Here is a 21,760-nt window from a genome sequence, read left to right on the forward strand (position 1 = left end):
CTTATATTTTACTTTTTGAAAGTTGACACAGGCATATGTTCACACATACATTATTTCCCACATGTTACTCCAAGAATTTCTAGACTTCTATTTCACTGACTGTGTTTAAAGTAATAGTTTGCCAGCGACTTGGTTTACACATCCAATCAGTGTGAAAGTTATGTGAGTATACTTCTCCATAGATACAAGGAAGTCCTCTTTGCCCAATCAGTAGATCAAGAAGGCGAACACCTTCTTAATTACAAATGAAGTTTTAAAAATTTGGCTTAACAAATATAGCTATAAGATTGCTTAACAAATATAGCTATATAGCTTAACAAATATAGCTAAGGAGACCTGCCTGAGGATTCTTCTGGTTTAGAAAAGAATTATTTCTGATAGGGAGACAATCATGTTGGGCATATCTTAAAATGCTTGATATAACCTTCAAAATGTATTATGAAACAGTGAAATCTGGCCGGGCACGGTGGCTCACGCCTGTAATCCCAGCACTTTGGGAGGCCAAGGTGGACAGATCACCTGAGGTCGGGAGTTCGAGACCAGACTGACCAGCATGGAGAAACCCCATCTCTACTAAAAATATAAAATTAGCCGGGCATGGTGATGGGTGCCTGTAATCCCAAATACTCGGGAGGCTGAGTCAGGAGAGTCACTTGAACCCAGGAAGCGGAGGTTGTGGTGAGCCGAGATTGCGCCATTGCACTCCAGCCTGGGCGACAAGAGTGAAATTCCATTTCAAAAAAACAAAAACAAAAAACCAGTGAAATCTAGTATTTTATATGACATGAGCAATTTGCACATTGACTTTGAACATTATCCTGACCATCAAAGAACATTATTTAATAAGAATTGTGGACTAAGTAACTTTAATGTGCATTTTCATAGCATCTCTAAAGATTTGGATGCAGAGATATGAGCTCCATTTGATTGAACTGGTAGTTTTAGAAACAGATTTTCAAATTACTTACCAAATGTAAAAGGAAAACACTTGTATTGAAAACACTGGTTGCAGATCGCTCTAAAGGCCATTTGGGACAACAGAACAAGGCGACATCTCAGAGAAAATGGTTAGTAATGGGCTCTTAGAGATGGTGTCTTAATGCAGTAGTTATTTGGAATTATCTTTAAAATGGTTTGTTGACCCAGTTCTTCTGTTTTGACATTCTCCTTTGAAGGCATGCAAGTTATACTGATGGTATTTGAATAGTGGGACTCTTGTGTAGCAGTTTAAGAGGGTGCATTTTAGAGTCAGACAGACCTGGGTTAAAATCCAGGCTCTACCACTTAGTCGTTTTTTGAGCTTTGGCAAGTCACTCTAGTCTCTCTAAGCTTTAGTTTCTTCATTTCAAAAGTACAGACCTGACAGAGTTGTTGAGAGGATTAAATGAAATAATTTTTGTAAAGAGCATAACAGTGCCTGGCACATATTGAATGTTCAGTAAGTGGTTGCTCTTTTTATCATAAGTAGTCTGATTTCTTTTGGAAGATTTTTGCAATAATATGTAGTGTAATGAAACGAATGCACACTGTGTTGTCTAATAGACCCAGATTTGAACACTGGTTCTGCCCTTAACAACCTCCTAACCTTGGGCAAATCATTCTGCTCTGTGCCTCAATTTTCTTCCCCAAGAAATGGAGTCATAATGCTGACGTTGTTGGAGGTTGTAAGGATTTGAAGTGATATAGGCTAAGTGTCAAACTCTATGCCTGGAGGAAAGTCAGTATTCAACAAATGGTTACTATCATTATTGTTATAAAGCTAATAAATATCAAAGAACATCTTAAGGCTTTTAATATTTTCCCTTTTCTCTTTTTTATCTTTAGTTGTAATTCTTTAAGGAATTGGGCACACATAGCTAAGACTGTGCAATGTAAGAAAAGTGTTAATAAGTTATATAAAAATGTATTATAATACTACATTTGGTAAACAAAGAATAAGCATCTGTAGGTAGGGATTATATGAGTGGAGAAGGATGTGTACTTAGGGCTTGGCTTTGGGGTGTGTATCAGAGACTAGTATATGAGGAAGAAGAAGCAGGAAAAGGCAGTGTTTCATTTCTCACAATCACCCCTCTCACCAGCGACATTGAAGAGGTGATGTCATGGGCCTCTGACGCTGTGCTTGCCCCCATCACCCAGCCATCTGGAATAGCTGCTGGAGGTGCCCAGCGTGCCAGCACTGAAGGAAGGCCTGGCTGCTTGGCAAGCATTGGTGACGCTGTGACATCGAGTTCCTGGGAGGCTGCCTGCTCAGGTGGACTGCTACATGCTGTATGTCTTGCTTCATATTTGTACCGTATGGTGCTTGATGTGATTTATTCATCCATTCATCTATCCTTTTTTTTTTTTTTTTTTTTTTTGAGACAGGGTCTCACTCTGTTACCCAGGCTAGACTGCAGTGGTGATCAAGGCCTCCTGGAGTCTCAACCTCCCAGGCTCAATCGATCCTACACCGCAGCCTCCTGAGAAGCTGTGACTATAGGCATGCACTACCACACCCTGCTAATTTTTTATATTTTTTGTAGAGACAGGGTTTCGCCATGTTACCCAGGCTGGTCTCAAACTCCTGGGCTCAGGCCGTCTGTCCACCTCAGCCTCTCAATGTGCTCAGAGTACAGCCATGAGCCACCTGCCTGGCACATATTAAATGTGGCACATATTAAAATGTTTTTTTCCCTTCCTCCCTCCTTCTCTTCCTTTCTTTTTTCCCTTCATCTCTTCTTCCCTCACTTTCTTATATCCAGCCATCCATCTGTTCATCAGTCCATCCATCCGTCCATCCATCCATCCATCCATCCATCCATCCATCCATCCATCCATCTTCTAGGTCCTAGGTATAGTAGTGAACAAAACAGTCAAAGTCCCTTCCCTCAAGGAGCTTACATTTTAGAGATTCAAAGCATTTTCAAGTGTGTTATTTCATTTGCTTTTTAAAACAAGCATGTGAATTTTGAATTTTTTAGTATTTTCATTTGCTAGATGAGGAAACAAAAATATTTTGAGATTAAATAACCTACCCAGGATAACAGTGCAATGAATAAAACCCATTATTTTTTATTTAGAACTCTTTTATATATACCACTTTTTGTATCCTAAACAAGTTTCTCATCAATGAAACATATTTTCACGCTGTGTTTTTCTTAATACTTTAATCACAGGTAGCCAAGGGAATTTTAAAGAACATTAAATGCACTCAACTGAGCTGCTTTAACCTTTCAATATGTTCCCACTGCTCCTAGAATGAGATCTGAAACCCACTGCATCACTGGGCCAGTGCCTCCTTCACAACTCTGTGTCTGGGCCCTGTCCCTCGTATTGCCTATCTTCTGCAAACGCTAGCCTTCTTTCCTGACCTCAGAGGCATTGTGTTCCTTCCAGCTTCAGCCCTTTGCATGCACTGTTCCCTCAGCTTGGAATCCTCTCTGTTTCCCTTTTTGTCCCTCTTCCCCCTGTCTTCACCAAGCCAATCCCACTCAACTCACAGATCTCAGCTTTCATGCCACTTCCTAGGGGAGGCCTTTCTCATCGCCCTGCCAAGGTCAGGTCCCTGTACCATATGTGCTTTCTCATGGCACCCTGTGGTTTTCCTTCATGACTCACCTATCACAATCCAGGATTTTGTTGACTGCCTGCCTCCCCTTCCTGTAAAGGTTAGAGGGTAAGCTCCATGGGGGCAGAACGCTAGTTATGTCATTTTCACCATTGTTTCCCTGGCTAGCACTGGGCCTCCTGTAGGCCCTCCAAAATATGCAAATAAATGAATGAACAAACACTGTGGCGGCATGGAAACCCAGAGCGGCACAAGCGAGTTCAAATGCTTATGGTTTGTTCCATCTCACTTCCCTCTAGGATGCGATTTTAGCAGTGTAGGCAGCTTACAAAATGGTGCAGGTTTCTCGTGTTTTTCTAATGTGTAAATAAAGAGAAAGTAACTATTAAGATATGGAAAGTTAGTAAAGTGGCAGCAAAAAGTGACAAGGGCTGGGGACCCAAATACAGAACCTAGGGAAAATAGAATAAACCAAGTTATTTGTTTTTATGTCTCTTTTCCATTAGACTGTGAGCAAGTTGAAGTCAAGTCCCAGAACTTATTTATGTTTATATTCTCAAAGAGACTATAGTGCCTGGTTCATAATAGCTGTGGAATAAATGTTGAATGAATGAATGATACACCTTTTACCTTTGAAGCTGACTTTCTCGTGTTCTTCATGCTGATACTAGAAATAGGAACAGTCAGTCAGGTACAGTGGCTCATGCCTGTACTCCCAGCACTTTGGGAGACCAACGTGAGAAGACTGCTTGAATCCAAGAGTTTGAGACCAGCCTGGGTGACAAAGTGAGACCCCATCTCTATGAAAAGAAAACCAAAAGAAATTGGAACAGTATTATTTATAGAAAAAATACTAGATCTAGAACCAGAGAGACCTAGGTTAAAACTGATTTAAAATGAGAATAATTATTCCTATCAAGTGGAGTTGTTGGGAGGGTGATACAGATGGTGTCTGTAAAGTGCATAGCAAGCCAGTTGTGGTGGCTCACGACTGTATTTTCATCTAGTAGGGGGCTGAGGTGGAAGGATCCCTTGAACCCTGGAGGCTGAGGTTGCAGTGAGCCGAGATCACGCCACTGCACTCCAGCCTGGGCGACAGAGGGAGACTCTGTCTCAAAAAGAAGTGCATAGCAATCACCGGGCACATCTAACAGCTTCTCAAAACATTTAAGCTCCCCTTTTTTTTTTGCCTCTTTCCCTTTGGTATAATTTTAGAAAGACTTTTGGGGAGCATGACATAGAAATCATTAAAAAAGAGCCTCACAGCAGAATCGTGACAATTGAGCTAGACTTGTATTTATGAAAGCAAGCATGATGCTGGGATGCTTAAATAACAGTATAGTACATTGCAAAGGGACTGGGGAATAACGTACCTATTATTCTTGTCCATGGTCAGCCTATTACTAGAAAACAGTGATCACATTGATTTCTTTTTTCTTTTTCTTTCTTTCTTTTTTCTTTTTCTTTTTTTTTTTTTTTTTTTTTTTTGAGACTGTCTTGCTTGGTCGCCCAGGCTGGAGTGCAGTGGCTCAATCTAGGCTCACTGCAAGCTCCGCCTCCTGGGTTCATGCCATTCTCCTGCCTCAGCCTCCTGAGCAGCTGGGACTACAGGGGCCCATCACCACACCCAGCTAATTTTTTGTAGTTTTAGTAGAGACAAGGTTTCACCGTGTTAGCCAGGATGGTCTTGATCTCCTGACCTTGTAATTCACCTGCCTCGGCCTCCCAAAGTGCTGGGATTACAGGCGTGAGCCACCACGCCCAGCTGACCACATTGATTTCTAAAGTCCTTACGTTCAAAACTTTCTGTGCTGACCACCATCATTTATGTTTTTCCCATCTCTACTTAAAAACATCAGCTAGTCCCAACTTTTCCTCTAGTTATTTCTTTTATTAGATTTATTCTGTTCTCCACAATAAAATCTACTATTCCCATCCATGCCAATTCAAGTAGTTATAATGGGTGAATATAGGGTGTGTTAAATGTTGATAAATCCACTGAGTTCCTTGAGCTCCACATTGGTGTCTTTTAGGATGTGACTAGGGGTAGGCTAAATATTTTCTAGTTTCTCAGCTCCTACCCATGGTCTAATTATGATATAGAGGCCAGAGAAGTGTCACCAGTTTTTCTTTCTCCTCTGAATGTAGAGCAAGAGCAAATGATTTCAGATGACAGCATGAGAAACTTAGGATCAACCACCAGCATCTATGTGAGTCTTGTACTAAGCTCATTCCAGTTAAAAACTGTAAGTCATTTCATAGCCATGTAAGTTTAGTTCTCTTTTATAGCACTTATTATGTGATATAAAATATGCAAGGCACTGGAGATACAAATACAATTAGTTCCTCAAGGAACTTTGAGTTGAGTAAGTGACACAGACATATGAGCAAACATGGTACTGTCTGGTGAGACCACACAGAGACATGTGCAAGGGGCAGAGGAGGCAGTGATGACTACTGGTCTGGGATAGTTGAGGGAAGGTGGCATAGGCTGCTTATTGAAGAATATTTTAGAGTTTGCTATGTGAACAAGGTTGCAGAGGGAATAGTGAAAAACAGGGAGATGTGGACTCACGTATTTTGTGCCGGGATGTCCAAGTACTTAGATATTACTATATTGCAAGTATGAAGAAGGCTTTTTTGAGATATGACAATGCCAAGGTAGGTTATGGACTCTCTTTGGAGTCCCCAAAATCAAAATAAAGCATTCACATCTGCTGAAGATAGCTTGAATGGTATTTTTGCTAAAGGCAGAGTCATATATTGTATGTGTCAGATAAAAGTCAATGTCTATTATATAAACATTGAGATTACATTAATTAATTTGAAAGAAAGGATTCAAACTTTGTACTAATCTGCATTTAGGGAACTAATCTGGTATGTGTTATTTTCAAATCACACAAATAAAGCAGTCTGTTGTATGGAACTCTGCTCCCTCTTAGTCAAACAAATGCCACCAGAAAAAGCAGTGCAAATTCAGTGTCACCTTTTCTCCACGGGATGGGGTGGTTTCTTTTGGAACAGAGAGAGTTTCCAGAGAATCAATATAGTACTCAGAAGAAAAATGGAGGGTGGCCTTACCTTTTCCACTCCGGGCTGCCTAAGGGTGAAATGGAACCTCGGATATTGTACACCTTTAAATTGTCCATGTTGCCTGTTTCATAGCCTTCCTGGGCCAGGGAGCTGGGTAGTTGGTTTATAGTTCTGAGAACCAGAGCAGGACTGCTGTGCTTGCAATTGCATGCTTTTTATGGAACAGGCAATGTTGTTTAGGGAATTTGGGCAGCTGGAACCTGCCACATTAGCAATTTGGACTGAGGAAGAATTTCAGGGTGATAAAATAAAGCTCATTATATAAGTTCATTTGGGTATTTAGGAGGCTGAGAAGGGAGAGGATGAGAGTATTCCGAAGGCAAGCAGGAGAGTTTCATAAACAGTTCCCTTTCTATTCAAGTTTACTGGAAGTGTTGAATTGAGCTAGGAGGATCACATGGCCCATTTTGCAAAGGGCAGTCATGTTCTGCTGTTTCTTAGCTGTTTTGTCAGTTGGAACAAAACAACAGCGCTGCTCATTTTTTGCAGGGTTAGAGGAAAAAGGAAGGGCTGACTGAAGAATGGGGTGGGGAGCTGGAGAAGAGAAGGGCCAAAAGTGTCAGACTGTGGGGACGAGGACCTGAAGGAGGCCCATGAGACCTCAGGCATGGGCCCTGGAACTCTGCCTTTTTGAAGCCTGTTGACAATCTCACCCTAATTTAACCTTTTGTGGAATTCTTCCATGAGGTACAGTTGCCAATGTCAGGCTTCCTAGAGAATTGAGCCTGCCCGCTCAGTTATGAAGTCTACATGGAAGAGCTGGCAGAGTGGGCCCCTTCATTGGGACTGCAGCAACACTGACTGAAGCAAAGCCCTCTCTTGGAAGAAACAAACTCATTCCTCACACCTGCTTCACCCCACTCCCACCCCCACACCCTGCGCAACACGCCAGCCCTCAATAAAAACCAAAACTGATGTCATTGTAACCTTTGGTTATTCTTTTTTGTGCATAAAGTGTCAACCTCCTGTTTTATTCTCATAAATAATGGAAATCTTAACTTCATTTCAGAAAATCACAAAACATAACAGGGACCTGATTCAAACAGAATAAAAATAATTAGTAAGTCACAAACTCTGGCTGGAAAGAAAAAGAGAAAAGAGAGAGGGAAGGAGAAAGAAAGAAGGAAAGAGAGAGAGAGAGAGAAACGAGGAAAGGAAGGAAGGAAGAAAGTGAAAGAAGAAAGTCTTCTTGTTGGTGTTAAAATGTGTCTTTAAGGGGAAGCTTATTTAGGTTACTAGTGGTTTCTTTCTTCATCGTTTTAATTTCCATTAATAAAGTGTGACTTTGAAAGGATACAGGGAGTTTGGGAATAGAGAGTTTTGTTTATTTTTATGTATTTATTTTTCCCCTTCTCCCAGCAAAATACACAGGTATCTGACTATGTAGAGACACGAGCCCACCTATCCCGACTGACCTTGGCAGTGGTCAGGGGATAGGAGGAAGTGTAGTGCTGTGGGATGGGCACCAGCCCTGATGAAGAACTCGACTTTCTTTCCATCTCTCTCCTGCATCCAAATGTTGAGGAGACTTTGAGTAGTAGTTAGTGTAGCCTCTTCTCCTTTTAAAAATGTGCACCCTGTTTATTTCCAATACAGATATGAGGTTGGTACCTACTAATCTTAGCAGGATATATATATATCGAGAGTATATAACATATTATTTAAAAACCAATGTATTATTGAGGTTTTATTAAATTATCCTATTTTCAAGCTATGCTGATGGGTTAAATTTGCCTAAACTCCTGAGATTTAGATTCTCCCTTATTGGCATTAGAGGATTTCCTAAAAAAAAAAAAAAAAAGCTATTAAGATTAAATATCATAAAAATTTTTCTAGGAAAATATAATCAAAAGCATAAAGGCTGTCTCCTACAGTTAGTGGCTTCGATTTTCTTGGTTCTCAGAGCTATGACAATGTCACTGGATTTCAAGAATTCAAAAAGACAAAAAGAAAACTCATAATTTTGAACTGGGGAAAGGGAAAGATCTTGGATGTAGTCTTCTGTTTTAAAAATAGTCATTCTCATCTTAAAATAGGAAAAAAAATCATTTTTCATTTATCAAAGGAAAGAACCCAGTCTGTACTTTCAAATTAATACAAAGACCAATATTTTATAGGGAGAACATTAATAATCATTGTGGAGCCCATTAATCACAATTCTGCTTTTGATTTATTGTAAATATGCCTTCCATTTTCTTCCTCATTACCAATCACCTTCTTTAATTATAAGAGGGCTTTCATTAAAACTTTTGAATCATTTATTTTGGAGCACCTAACATTAGTAGACATTTATTGATTTTTATAGCATAAAATACAAATGTTTTTATTTTAGAAAACATAATAAACTAAAACTTTACTGGAGGAGTTTGGCTAAAGATTCAAAAATACATAGAAGTAAAAATATATTTAAAACTGCACAGTTTTTACAACAGCATGTATGGCATTTGGATTCAGAATTTTAACTAGTAGTAACCTCATCTATTTAGTAATGAATTTTAAAATAGAAAAAAATCTGCCAAAACAGACCAGTTGTTTACTAGCTATTTAACTTTGATGAGCTGAAATTAGATAGTGAGGCAGAATAATTAGAACAACTTTTTTTCTCAACATCTAAATATTTCTCGTTTTCATTAACATTTCAGTTAAGTTTGAAGAAATTCCAAAAATGAGATTCTCATTAACTAAAAGGAATTTTAAGGGTTATAAGCCATCCACATTTTTCTATGACCTTAAGACTTTTTTTCGAAAAACAGTTTTGGAGGAGGATTGTCAGATTTGTTAATCTTCCTTAATGTGGTTTACCTAAGGTTTTGTTTTTTAATTTAAAAAAATTTAAGCTATCTTCGTGATTTTTGTCATCATTTTTATTTGTTGCCATGATTAATATATGGAAATCAGATATATGGAAATCAGATAAATTGGATTATGTTTCTGTGAAAGCCATATTCTTAACATCAATGCCTATCTAAAAAATATAGGAGTCACACTTGATCATTCAGAATCATTTTGAAATTCTCTGGTAATTTTTTAAAAAGCCAGCATTGACTAGTATTATGTGGCTAGTTATATTTATTACAGCAATCTAGTTATTGTTTGTGTAACTATCTTTTTTTCTAATAGAAATAAAATGTCTATTTGCAGTGTAAAAAGAAGTATGTATATTTGATAATTTTGTTGTAGAAAATACTTAATACCTGTTAAAAGCTGTTTGACTTTCAGTTTTAAAACAGCTGTGTAGTTTGGTGAGTCCTGCAGATTCCGGCTTTCTCTGTGGCCTTTGAGCCAAGTAATTTTTTGCAACATTTTCCTTTGCTTTCTTATAAACACTCAAAAGTTGTACTTGCTTTTCTTGAAGGCCAACTATTAAGTTAGAAAGCACCAAAGGTGTTATGAAATTGCCTTTTATTTTTTCGTACATCAGGGAGGAATGATAGATTTTGTGTATCTCTTGTGAGTCGTTAGAACAGAAATATTCAGGGCTGCTAACTCCCGTAGCTGTATACTCACCCTTATTACAGATGCAATGATTTTGTCTGACTGCATTGCTTTAAGATGAGTTTTATTGCTTTCATGCTAAGGCAAGGATATTTAATTTTATTTTTGTTTAGAGTATCTTGTTGTAATATACTTATCCCCCATCTGGTGCTCTTAAATTTGGGATAAGCATAGAATCCTATTAGGACTGTAGGTTATTGTCCAGTTTACTAGAAAGCTTGACACATATAAATTAGCGACTAAGGATTATAGAGTCCTTTCATAAAGGTTATCATGGAAAAAAAGTTAAAGTGTCAAAGAAGATGCTACTCCAGTAAAAACGATTTCCTCTGTAAAATCCTGATACCTCATAGGAAGCTTTGGGTCTTGTTCTCAGCTACCAAAATTCTAAAATATGAAAGTTAACATGACATGAAAGTGGAATACAGTCTGTGCTGAAGACCGACTGTTCAAGGTGTGTGGTTATTCATCTGGGTTTGAATTTACAAATTACATGGTCTGATTAATTTGTAGATAGGGTCGGTGGAGGTTAGACCATGGGCTTTAGAACAAAGAGGCTGATAAAATATTACTCACAAGCCTTTCTGCTTGTTTGTGACTCTCTGGAAATGCCATTAGATAGTTCTCATAGCTATGGTCAAAATAAGTAGGCTTAGAAATAAAAGACATTTTCTCCCCTGTAAAAGGAGGCGGCCGGCCCCCTAGAAGAGCTCTTTCTAGGCTCTTCCCAGAGAGAGGAACCTCTGCTTCTGAATCCGGAGTGCTCATTCTGTGCTCTACCGCGTCTCCTCTACACGCCATGATCTTTGTTATCTGATTTGCTAGCCATTGTTATGGAAAGTTCTCTTGTAATGCAAAACACCCAGTCCTTGCTAATGTCAGCAACCCAAAGGCGCTCTTCAAACCACCTCGAAAAGAAAAATCCTTTAAAAGATGTCAAACTCTGCTTTCATGTTAGCCCAAAATGAAGTTCCCGAGCAGCATCTGGCCGAGCAGGGTAATTCAAGCTATTTTAATGCAAAGATTTTCCAAGAAGGCAGGAAGCCGTCAAGGAGAAGGCTTTCAGGCATCTGCTGTTTCGTTTCCAGATCCCTTGTGTTAATTTAATGTTTCTAGGGAACCCGGCTCTTTCTTTTTTCTCGGAATCCCTGCTCTAGGAACTGGTGAATGCGGGGGCGCTGTGGGAGCCGCAGATAAGCCAGCGCTTGGCCGGGCACCCGCAGGCTGCGCAGCGGGGCAGGGAGGCGCGCGGCTGCCTCTGCGGGCCCAGCTGCCCGACCCAGCGCGGGGAGGGGGTGCCGACTGCGGGGTGGGGCGGGGGGGGGCGCCTGCAAGACCTGTTTATTTGCATTTGTCCAATTTGGCCCAAGTGAAAGGTAAATACGGAGCGATCAACTTGTCCTCCAGCAAAACCAGGGAAACTCAGCTCAATCTCCAGGAAACAAACCCAACCCAAACCTGAGTGAAACGTAAATCTTGCATAAACAAACACTTGCATTTGCTTCTGGGAAGGAACACTGGAGAAATGGGCATTCCTTCCGACTGCCCGCTGCCCACTGTCTGTAAAAAATGAGCGATCACAGGTTGCCGGCAATTTCTTCTTGTGTCCCGAGCCGTTCCGCAGATCTTGTTTTGAAGGGGCGAACCATTCGGGTAGACTCAGGTGTTCGTGCGGCTGCAGATCCTGAACAGGTTGTGCGCTGGGTCCTTCCTCATCAGGGCGGGGGTCAGGCCGCCCTCCCATTCTCATCTTCCGCCCCAGACCAGAGGCTACACCAAAGTTCACTTTTGAAAAGAAATCTTGCAGAATTAAAAATAAGTATCTGTCCTTTAAAATAGTTTCGTTTTAGTATTTTGCATATTTCTGCTTAGGAACTTGTAATGCTAATTATGTTGCTATGACAATTGTCCTGCATACCTAATATTAAACTTAATGAATTAATGTGGCCTATAGAATAATAGTAACTTGACTAGTACTCCGATAATGCCAGTATTCCCTGTGTTACTAAGTAAATGGAATCAGAATTTTGGAGTTAGAATATAGAGGTTTTTTTAGGCCAATTTTTCTATGGGATTCTAAGAATCTTTTTATAACATTTCTGCTTTTTGAAGCAGTCCATACCATTGCTGGAGGGTTGTAATTATCAGGATATTATTTCTTTTTTTTTTCTTTTTCTTTCCTTTTTTTTTTTTTTTTTTTTGTTTGTTTGTTTGTTTGAGACAGGGTCTTGCTCTGTCATCCAGGCCGGAGTGCTCTGTCATCCAGGCCGGAGTGCAGTGAGGCCATCTCAGTTCACTGCAACCATCACCTCCTAGGCTTAAGCGATCCTCCCACTTCAGCCTCCCCAGTAGCTGCGACCACAGGCCCTCGTCACCGCCTGGTTAATTTTTGTATTTTTTAGTAGAGATTTGGTTTTGCTATGCTGCCCAGGCTGGTCTCGAATAGAATGTTATTTCCTGTAGTAAGCTGAATTCCCCGTGTAATTATTATTACTGTCCCTTCAATAATAAAAAGCCTAAAATTATTCTTATTCATATATTTTAGTGAGAGTGGTGCATGCTTGAAGACCATGATGAGTGTTCTCTTCTTATATTCAGGGCAACTATAATCACATACTGGGCTCCAGATCCTTGCTTTATGCATCTTCTTTTGAATTGTTTAGAAACAACAGCAAAATTTCCAATTTCAAGGTAGTGCTTGAAATTGTGCAATAAAATGTTATGTTAGCCACATTTTTTTTTTAATTTAAAAAATTCCTTTGATTATTTCACACATATCCTGTTCTCTGTTATGGTAGTTTTGTTTTCTATTTTGTTTTATTTTTAGTTTCTATGTAATTTATTGTGCTTTAGCTGAAATCACTAAATAAAGATAAATGAGTTTAACAGACTCTTATGTGCTCATTTTTGGTTATTTTTCGCTTCACCCCTTGTATTCATTTTCTATTACGGGCATAACATATTACCACAAATGTAGTGGCTTACCATATCCATTTATTTTCTCATCATTTCTGTGGGTCAGAAGCTTGGCACAGGGTGGTTCTCCTGGCTTCTGTGCCCAGGGCCTTCACAAGGCTGAAGTAAAGGGAGCAGCAGGCCTGGACTTGTACCTGTAGGCCTTCCGGGGAGAATCCACTTTCGGGCTCATTGGCAGAATTTAGTTCCATGGGGTAGTTGTATTGGGGGCCCAGTTTCCTTTCTTGGAGAGCACTAACTGCTGGCTGTTAGCCCAGGGTCTTCTAGAGGCTGCCCATCTACATCTTCAAAGGCAGCCACAGTGTGTGGAATTTGCTTTAGATTTCCCTGCCTTCCCCTAATGCATTTCTCTTCTACTTTTAAAGGACATATGATTAGACTGGCCCAACTGGATAATCCAGGCTAATCTTGCTAGTCAACTGATTAGTAACCTTTATCACACTTGCATTGTCCCTTCATAGCAGTACCTACTTAAGTGCATGATTGAATAACTGGGTAATGGGACTTCTCGGGAGAGATCTTTGGCATTCTGCTTACCATACCCCTCTGGGTACCACTTTGTTGTCATGGTAACATCATAAGCAACCATTTAAAAGAGATTTTAAGCATCTTAATTTTGAAAATTTTGCAAGGTAAAATTAAATCCAAGTAACATCAAATATTACTTATACATAATTCTAGAGGTTTAATAAAAACAATAAACATTCACCATAAGTAGTTGTTGCTTTTTAAACTCAAACTTTTTCTACCTTGCAAAATCTTCCCTGATTTTCTTGTTTTGTTTTTGGTATCATAATAGATCAGTTTCCAGTACCACCACTATATAAAATAAAAATAATAATTGCAGTTTAAAAAGAATGGTTTTCCTCTGCACTCTAGTTTTATCCATGGAAAGTTTTTGGTATATTCAAATATAATTCTGTTAGATTCCAATTTTGGGTAAGAAACTGGGTTCCCTGACCTAGCTGCCATTTATTCATATCTAAAATGTACTTGAATTTGCAACTTCCAAGTTGGGCACATGTAAACCCCCTCTTCACTTCTTACAGAGCTGCATAGTTCTTAAAGCTTGTTGTGGTGAGGGGAGGGCACACTTGCTTATATGTCCAAATTTACTGTTTATGGATCTCGATTACTGTTTTCTACTTAAATTCTAATTTTTCTCGTTCATTAATTTTAACTGGACAACTATTCAGAAGTATGAATTACATATGGGCAAATTCTAGTGCTTTGAAATTACTGGAAAAAAAATAAATGGATGACCAACAGATGCAAGGAACAGAAAATGTTTGGCTTTTAGGGGAGTTTTATGAATACTCTTTTGGACTTCCCCACTTCCTTTTAGTGACTCTAATGTCTTCCAGTAACTCTAGCAAGTAGGAGGCCCAGGGAGAGAAGTGGGGATCTCACAGTCTCATACTAGGAAGCTGTGCTATGGGGAAGTGACTGGTGGTCTGGTGATGTGAGGTAGAGGCATAGGTAGCAGGTATGTTGACACTTGAAACCAGTACTTCCCTCAGCCCTTGCAGTGAATGTGATAATCCAGTCTCAGCCATATATCTCAGGTGACTCTATATCTGAAATGTGCAACGTAGGTAAGGTACTTCTGTTGTTTCTCCTAATTTGTGATTATTTTCATATAATGAATGATGGTCATGGGCATTTTGGTATAGAAGGTTTTAATTATGGCTCAGTATTTGTGTAATTAACCAAGTGGAATGATTTAGAGTTCTGATATGACTGAAGTCTTTACAGCTGGAAGTAAATGGATCCATGCCAGTACATTATTAAGTATACAATTACTTATTTGCCTATTTATTCCTTCTCTGCCTTATTACAAAAAGATATTGGGGAAATTTACACACATACACACACTATTACCACCACCACCACCACCATCACCTAAAATGAAGAGATGAAATTAAGGTAAAGGGAAAATAAGTCTAGGAGAAAAATAACCATTCTAGGATGAATAGGATTAGGGCAAAGAACATGTAATATAAAATTCTGTATGGGGCTAGAGCTAGGCTGTAAATTTGGCTCTGGACTTTCTAGCAGCCAAAACAAAATGAGAGAAAATTAATGAGCTACAAGATTCATCATATTCATAAAATGATTAAAGAAGATTGGGATTTTCCCTTGAACCCATCTTGTTTGAAGGGGTGGCATTTGATACTGTCCTCGTGCTAGAAAGGTTAACTTTGAGTTGCAATAAAAATCATAAAAACTTAACTTTGGCAGAAACATAAATGAACAGTATGACAGAATGGAAGCAGTTCGTAGGATTTCTAATATTACCTCTGTTTTCCTCTGTCCACGTTCTAATATTCCAATATCCTCCTCAGCACACAGAGAGGTCCAAGAAGATTGGCCATTCTTTTCGGAAGTTGGACTTCCCTGAAGATTATGTGGGAATGGGAAGTGGAACCTGATAATTTTTTTGCAGAATGAAAACCTTTTATCATGAAGAATTTTTCTTTATTGCATACTTTTATACAGTTAGATCCCAACCCAGGAATTAGTGGTATTCCAAAAGTTCCTTTTTAAGTTGCTTGTTTGAAATTAAGAATGTATTTCCCCCAAAAAATGATGTTGGCTACAATGTAATTTCAGACTTGCGATGAACCCAAGGTTCAAAGAGGTTAAATCTGAATAAATACAGTTCTACAATTCTGTATTCAAAACCATTGAGACCAGATTTTGCTGAATTTGGATTTTTTTTTTTTAAAGTAGGATAATATTGTGCATGTACCAGTTATTATATAGCACGGCAGTGTGGTCTGGAACAGGATCCTATAATCAAGCACATTAATATTTCTGCAGTGAAACTGATGAATATTCACATGCAGTGGGATAAATAAAAACTATAAATACAGCCTCATGTCAGTTCAGGTCAGGTTTGTCACCAAATGAATTCAGGCCAAATGAGTTCAGGTCAGGTCAGATTTTGCTGCCAAATGAGTTATAAAAAAAGAATGGTTTTTACCACTTCTGGGGTTTCAGATTAGTGGATCTTTATTACACTTTTTTTTTTTAAATAAAAAGCCACTAGTATTATAAACTTTAGCCACAATGTAATGTTATTTTATGGAAAAATGTATTGAATTCCTATTAAAGAAGCCAATAAGTCATTGCTCTATTGCAGCCCTGTAGCAAAAATGGAGTGTTTCCATCAGGCTGGAGTCAGAGCAGAAAAGGACCTCCTCTGTAACCCAGGAGAGAGAGGGCTCTTGTCACACAGGTGCTGGTGATAGTATTGGGAGACCTAGGGCTGGGAACTGGGGAGGGGCATGAGACGGGGAGAGGGGAAAGCAAGGGTGAGTATTATTCCTTTCCTTCTCCCTTATTCATTTCCCTACTTTTTCTCTTTTTTCCTTCCTCTTAATTTTTCTTTTCTTTCTTCCTTTCTTTCCTTTTCTTCCTTTCCTTCCTTTCCTTCCTTTCCTTTCTTTTCTTTCTTTCTTCTCTTGCTCTGTTGCCCAGGCTGGAGTGCTGTGGCGCGATCTCAGCTCACCACAACCTCTGCCTCCCCACCTCTCGGGTTCAAGTGATTCTCCTGCCTCAGCCTCCTGCGTAGCTGGGCCTACAGGAATGCGCCACAATGCTGGCTAATTTTTGTATTTTTAGTAGAGACGGGGTTTCACTATGTTGGCCAGGTTGGTCTCGAACTCCCGACCTCATGATTTGCCTGCCTTGGCCTCCCAAAGTTCTGGGATTACAGCTGTGAGCCACCGTACCTGGCCTAATTTTTCCTTTCCTTCTAATGCTAGGGCAAGGAGCATGGCAGTGGTGTCAGGTGGCGTTACGCTCCCCTCTTCTCCCACTCTTTCCTTCAAGCTACCTATAAAGACACTGGAGGGTGCTGAAATAATACAGCTTTTAATGGTAGTTAGACCATGGTCTCAGTCTTGGCTCTGTCTTCCAGCTGTGGGACCTTAGATGGTTTGCTCAGCTTGTAAAGTGGAAAAAAAAATATATATATATATATATACACACACACACATACACACACACACACACACACACGAGATATACTTTATGTAATATATATCATATAGTAAGTATATGTTTATATACATTGGAGCTATGAATATATCTTTGATTGGCATCCCAGGATGATTGAGAAGATGCAGTACAGTGTTAGGTGATAGTCCCTCCCACAGAATGTGAGTTCAGTAAATGGTAATATCCTTCATCATTGTTTGTTGTCCCTCTCACACCTTCTGGAAATCTTTTCCTCATCTCCCTGAACTCTGGCTGAGAAGCAGGGAGCCACAGTGCAGCTGCAAAGGGGAGGGAACAAGCTTCTTTTTAGTTTTGTTTTGTTTTGTTTTGTTTGAGATGGAGTTTCACTCTTGTTGCCCAGGCTGGAGTGGAATGGCGCGATCTCAGCTCACCACAACGTCAGCCTCCTAAGTTCAAGCAATTCCCCTGCTTCAACCTCCCAAGTAGCTGGGATTACAGGCATGTGCTACTACACCAGGCTAATTTTGTATTTTTAGTAGAGACGAGATTTCTCTGTGTTGGTCAGGCTGGTCTCAAACTCCCAAACTCAGGTGATCCACCTGCTTCGGACTCCATAAGTGTTGGGATTACAGGCGTGAGCCACTGTACCCGGCCAGGAACAAGCTTCTTAAGCGTTGAGTATGGCAGGCATCCTGGGGAAGTGATCTGCAAAAGCATGAAGGCCCCAAGTGTGGGTGTTTGTATCTGGCCTGACCAAGGGATCCTGTCCCCCTTTGGGACCTGCTTTTGGCTTTGGTAAATCCTAAGACTTAGAGGTTTCTGGAAGAAAGACTAATCTGCAGTCTCTTCTGGGAGTTGATTGGAAACAGGTATCTTTGGGGCTTACCCAAAGCTGTTCACAGATGTGAGGGCTGATAGTGCCTTGCCTTATCCCATGGCCAGGTCCTAGCAGGAGTAGCAGTAAGCCCTCCAAGAAGCCACTAGAAGTTGCACAGCTATTCTAGGACTTTGACATGGGCCCTGGTTGGGGGTACTATAGCTCTTCATATTAACTGCATGCAACCTTTCAATAATATTAAGTGCGTAATGTCTGCCAGGCACTATTCTGGGGACATGATGGTTAATGACCTAGACAAGATCCCTGCTGTCATGGAAACAAATGAGGGAACTACGTTGGAAAATAGCAAGATGAGGGTGGATGGGTGGGTGAGGGCTGTCAGAGGAGGTGACAATGAAGCTGGCACCTAAAGGATGAACAAGAATTAGCCATGCCAGTAGCCTCCTAGCTAGAGAGGCCAGCAAGTCCAAAGGGCCAAGATGGGGAGGAGCTTGGTGTATTCTGGGACCTGCCAGAAAGTCATATTGTTGGAGCTTCATGAGCAAAGGGGAGAAGATCCAGGATTGAGCCAGACCTTGCTGAGCCTTGTAAGTGCTGGACAGGAGAATGGATTTTATTCAAACAAGAGTCTCCTGAAGGTTTTTGGGTTAGGGCAGGGACATAGTTTGCATAGAAGAGTCCACTTTGCCTCTCTAGTGGATGTCATGCAATACTAAAAACTGGCAGAGTGCTGGGCTTCTTCAGTGATACTCCAGCCTTCCCCTTGTTTTTAACTCAAATAGCAATAATTTTAATTCACTTTTCCCTCTTTATTTTTTAGGTTTTCTCTTCAAATCCAATTAACTATCATCATTAATGAAAGAATATGTGAGCAGTCATGTCTGTAGTATTGAGCAATTCTCCTGTTATCCGGTTTTTGCTTTCTATTATGGGTTTTATCTACTTATCTCCCAACATGCCCATCATTTGCTGCCAGCATTGGCATGCTTTCTCTTTTAAGCTTTTCTCTTTTCCTTGCTGTTTCAGATTTGTGAAAGACTCTTTTTGTGTTTGTTCATTTATTTCATGTCCGTTAGGGGCATTTTCTCTTGTCTGTGCTGATTTGCTTTATACAACTTGGCTCAGTACAACAAACCTAACACAGCTCCTTGTACATAGTAGGTACTCAGGACATGTTTGTTACATGAATGAATAAACCTTTAGGGGCAAAATCTCCTGGGCTTTTGTGAAAAACACAAAAACTAATACATTATGTCCTGCCCTTAAGCAGACTACTGTTTAAGCAGGGCTACTTTAGAACCTAAAGTCAGTGTTTGCAATAGAAGCCTAATAAAGGAAGAATGTAGAAATACTCAATGTAGAAAGGAGCTTTGGGCATATAAATCTGACTCCAGAACCTCAGATCCAGCCTCTATTCTGACTTTTAATAGGCTGGTTCTTCAGGGAAAGGGAAGTGTAGTTATCATGGACAACTGAATCGGGGCTTTACTGATACTAGGAAAAATGACCCGGAACTTGGTAATAACATGAAAGAATGGCCTTTCAGAGTCGTGGTAGAGCATTGCTAACAAGACCTAAGGCTCATCTGATCCTGTAGAGGACATGACTTCATTTCAGAAGTTAACTTCAAGAAAATTGATATGATGTAAATGATTTCTGGCAAGTGGGAAAGATAAACTCTAAAGGTTTTGTTTTATTGTCATATAGAATATTCACATATTACATAAAAAATACATTTAAAAAAATTCTAAATTGCATACAAAAAAACTACTTTTAGTATGTGATTTAGAATCTTATTCCAGTATTCTTTTCCTAAAACTGACTATATGTATCAGTTTCTTAGCCAATTTACTGTTTTCATTAATGAGGTATATGTCTTTGACATGCCCACTCTATATTTGCATGTGGATTATATTTCTAACATTTTGAAAATTATATTTTGACATTCATATTCAGTAAAGTCTTTAGACATGAAAGTACATGTCATTATCCAAGTTACCTAATTATATCATACCATGTAATTTCTAAATGGACACATCACAGATGTCACAGTAAGGGGAATTATAGTATGATAGAGAGGTAAACATTTTACTTACAGAAAACCTGAACTTTAATTTTAAGAGGTTCTCAGAGGGACTCTGTCTTTGTAGAAGTTCGATAGAAACAATCTTAGTTAATTTTAGGCCAGCCTCAGGGAATGCTGTCACTGAACTGACCTGGTAACTTGCCCGCGTCTACTATACTCTTTCTTGTATTGTGGAAAAAATAAAAAATGTAAACTTGAGAGACATTTCACAAATACAAATCTTGCTTCTTTTGCTTAAAAAAACTATGAACATAATTGTAGAAAAAAGTAGATTCTGGTTGTTTACCATAAAGAATTACTACTAGACCAATAGCAAAGGAAGTTACAAAGCACAGATGACGAAAATCTCTCCAGTCACATCGGGAAGTTCAGCCCTGGATGGTGTTTATTTTCTCAAAGATACTCTACCTACAGTGAGGGCAGTCTGTCACCAGCTGATGTCCTGTTGAGAGCCTCTTGATCTAAACAGGAGGTTCAGTCAATCACTATTAACTGAAACCTACATTAATATGTATTATTCCTCATTAAACATTATGAAAATGAAGATTAATACATGCTGTATTTTGAACAGATGACACATAAAGAGAAAAACTAAGGAAGCAAAACATTCATTTAGTACCTGTTGGTAAAAATTTCCCAATCACTGCTTAAACAAATCCTAGTACTGACCTCAATCAAGGTTTTAGTATAATACTTTAAATACTTGACTCTAAATCCTTTATCTTGGGCCAGGCATGGTGGCTTATGCCTGTAATCCCAGCACTTTGGGAGGCGGAGGCAGGCAGATCACTTGAGGTCAGGAGTTCGAAACCTGCCTGGCCAACATGATAAAACCCTGTCTCTGCTAAAAATACAAAAATTAGCCAGGGTGGTGGTGTGTGCCTGTAGTCCCAGCTACTCAGGAGACTGAGGCTGGAGAACCACTTGAACCCAGGAGAAGGAGCTGCAGTGAGCCAAGATCGTGCCACTGCATTCCAGCCTGGGTGACAGAGCAAGACTCTGTCTCAAAAACACAAACAAAAAATCCTTTATCTTTACTTTGCTCCTTTCAGGATAGCTCTGGAATTTGAATCTGCTTTCCAGAGCTTTATTCTCAACTGCCGGCAGTGTTTTCATACTGTAGTTACTTAAGGGTGCAGGTAGCTGGGCAGGCAAGTAACTACCTGCAGTGTACTTGAGAACCTTTGAAAGCATCTGTACTTGCCGAGGGTGGGGCATGATCATTCCCATTCCAGGGCTCTCATCCCCACAGAGCCCCAGAGGAGGGTAAAGCAGGGCTTTTGCTGAAGGTTTCCAGGTAGCATTCCAAAGTACATTAGCATAAAGGACTGGGGATGCTGACCATCTAGCTAACTGATGATTTGGAAACCCTTTGGTTCCACTTATATGTGGTTTACTAGTTCTGTTTTATGCCTGCTTTTTCAGCATCATTTTAAAAACATGATTTCAAATTTTATTTTAGGTTCAGGGGGTTACATGTGCAGGTTTGTTACCTGGATATATTCAGCATATATTCAGTATCATTTTTTTTTTTTTTTTTTGAGATGGAGTTTCACTCTTGTGGCCCAGGCTGGAGTGCATGGGCATGATCTTGGCTCACCGCAATCTCTGCCTCCCGGGTTCAAGCGATTCTCTGGCCTCAACCTCCCAAGTAGCTGGGATTACTGGCGCATACTACCATGCCTGGCTAATTTTTGTAGTTTTAGTAGGATGGGGTTTCGCCATATTGGTCAGGCTGGTCTCGAACTCCTGACTT

General features: G+C 39.8%; 1 protein-coding gene across 21 annotated transcripts in view; it reads left to right on the forward strand.

Annotated features, from left to right (window-relative positions):
- Nucleotides 1-21,760, forward strand: part of CRADD (CASP2 and RIPK1 domain containing adaptor with death domain) — a 188,131-nt gene that overhangs the window by 57,658 nt on the left and 108,713 nt on the right. For 5 of the 21 annotated variants that reach the window (XR_002515777.2, XR_002515778.2, XM_021922765.2 and 2 more), the window contains exon 3: nucleotides 5,699-5,796. The exons of 11 other annotated variants lie outside the window; for them this stretch is intronic. Coding sequence is in view for 6 of the 10 variants with exons in the window: in XM_021922765.2 (XP_021778457.1) it covers nucleotides 5,699-5,796 (98 nt within the window). In the remaining 4 variants the exon portion in view is untranslated. Of the gene's footprint in view, nucleotides 1-2,081; nucleotides 2,272-5,698; nucleotides 5,814-7,336; nucleotides 7,570-21,760 lie in introns of those variants that run through there. 5 more of the 21 variants (XR_001892883.3, XR_001892884.3, XM_021922770.2 and 2 more) reach the window with 5 other exon arrangements.

The sequence above is a fragment of the Papio anubis genome, chromosome 9, assembly GCF_008728515.1.
Source record: "Papio anubis isolate 15944 chromosome 9, Panubis1.0, whole genome shotgun sequence".
In the NCBI taxonomy this organism is placed as follows: domain Eukaryota; kingdom Metazoa; phylum Chordata; class Mammalia; order Primates; family Cercopithecidae; genus Papio; species Papio anubis.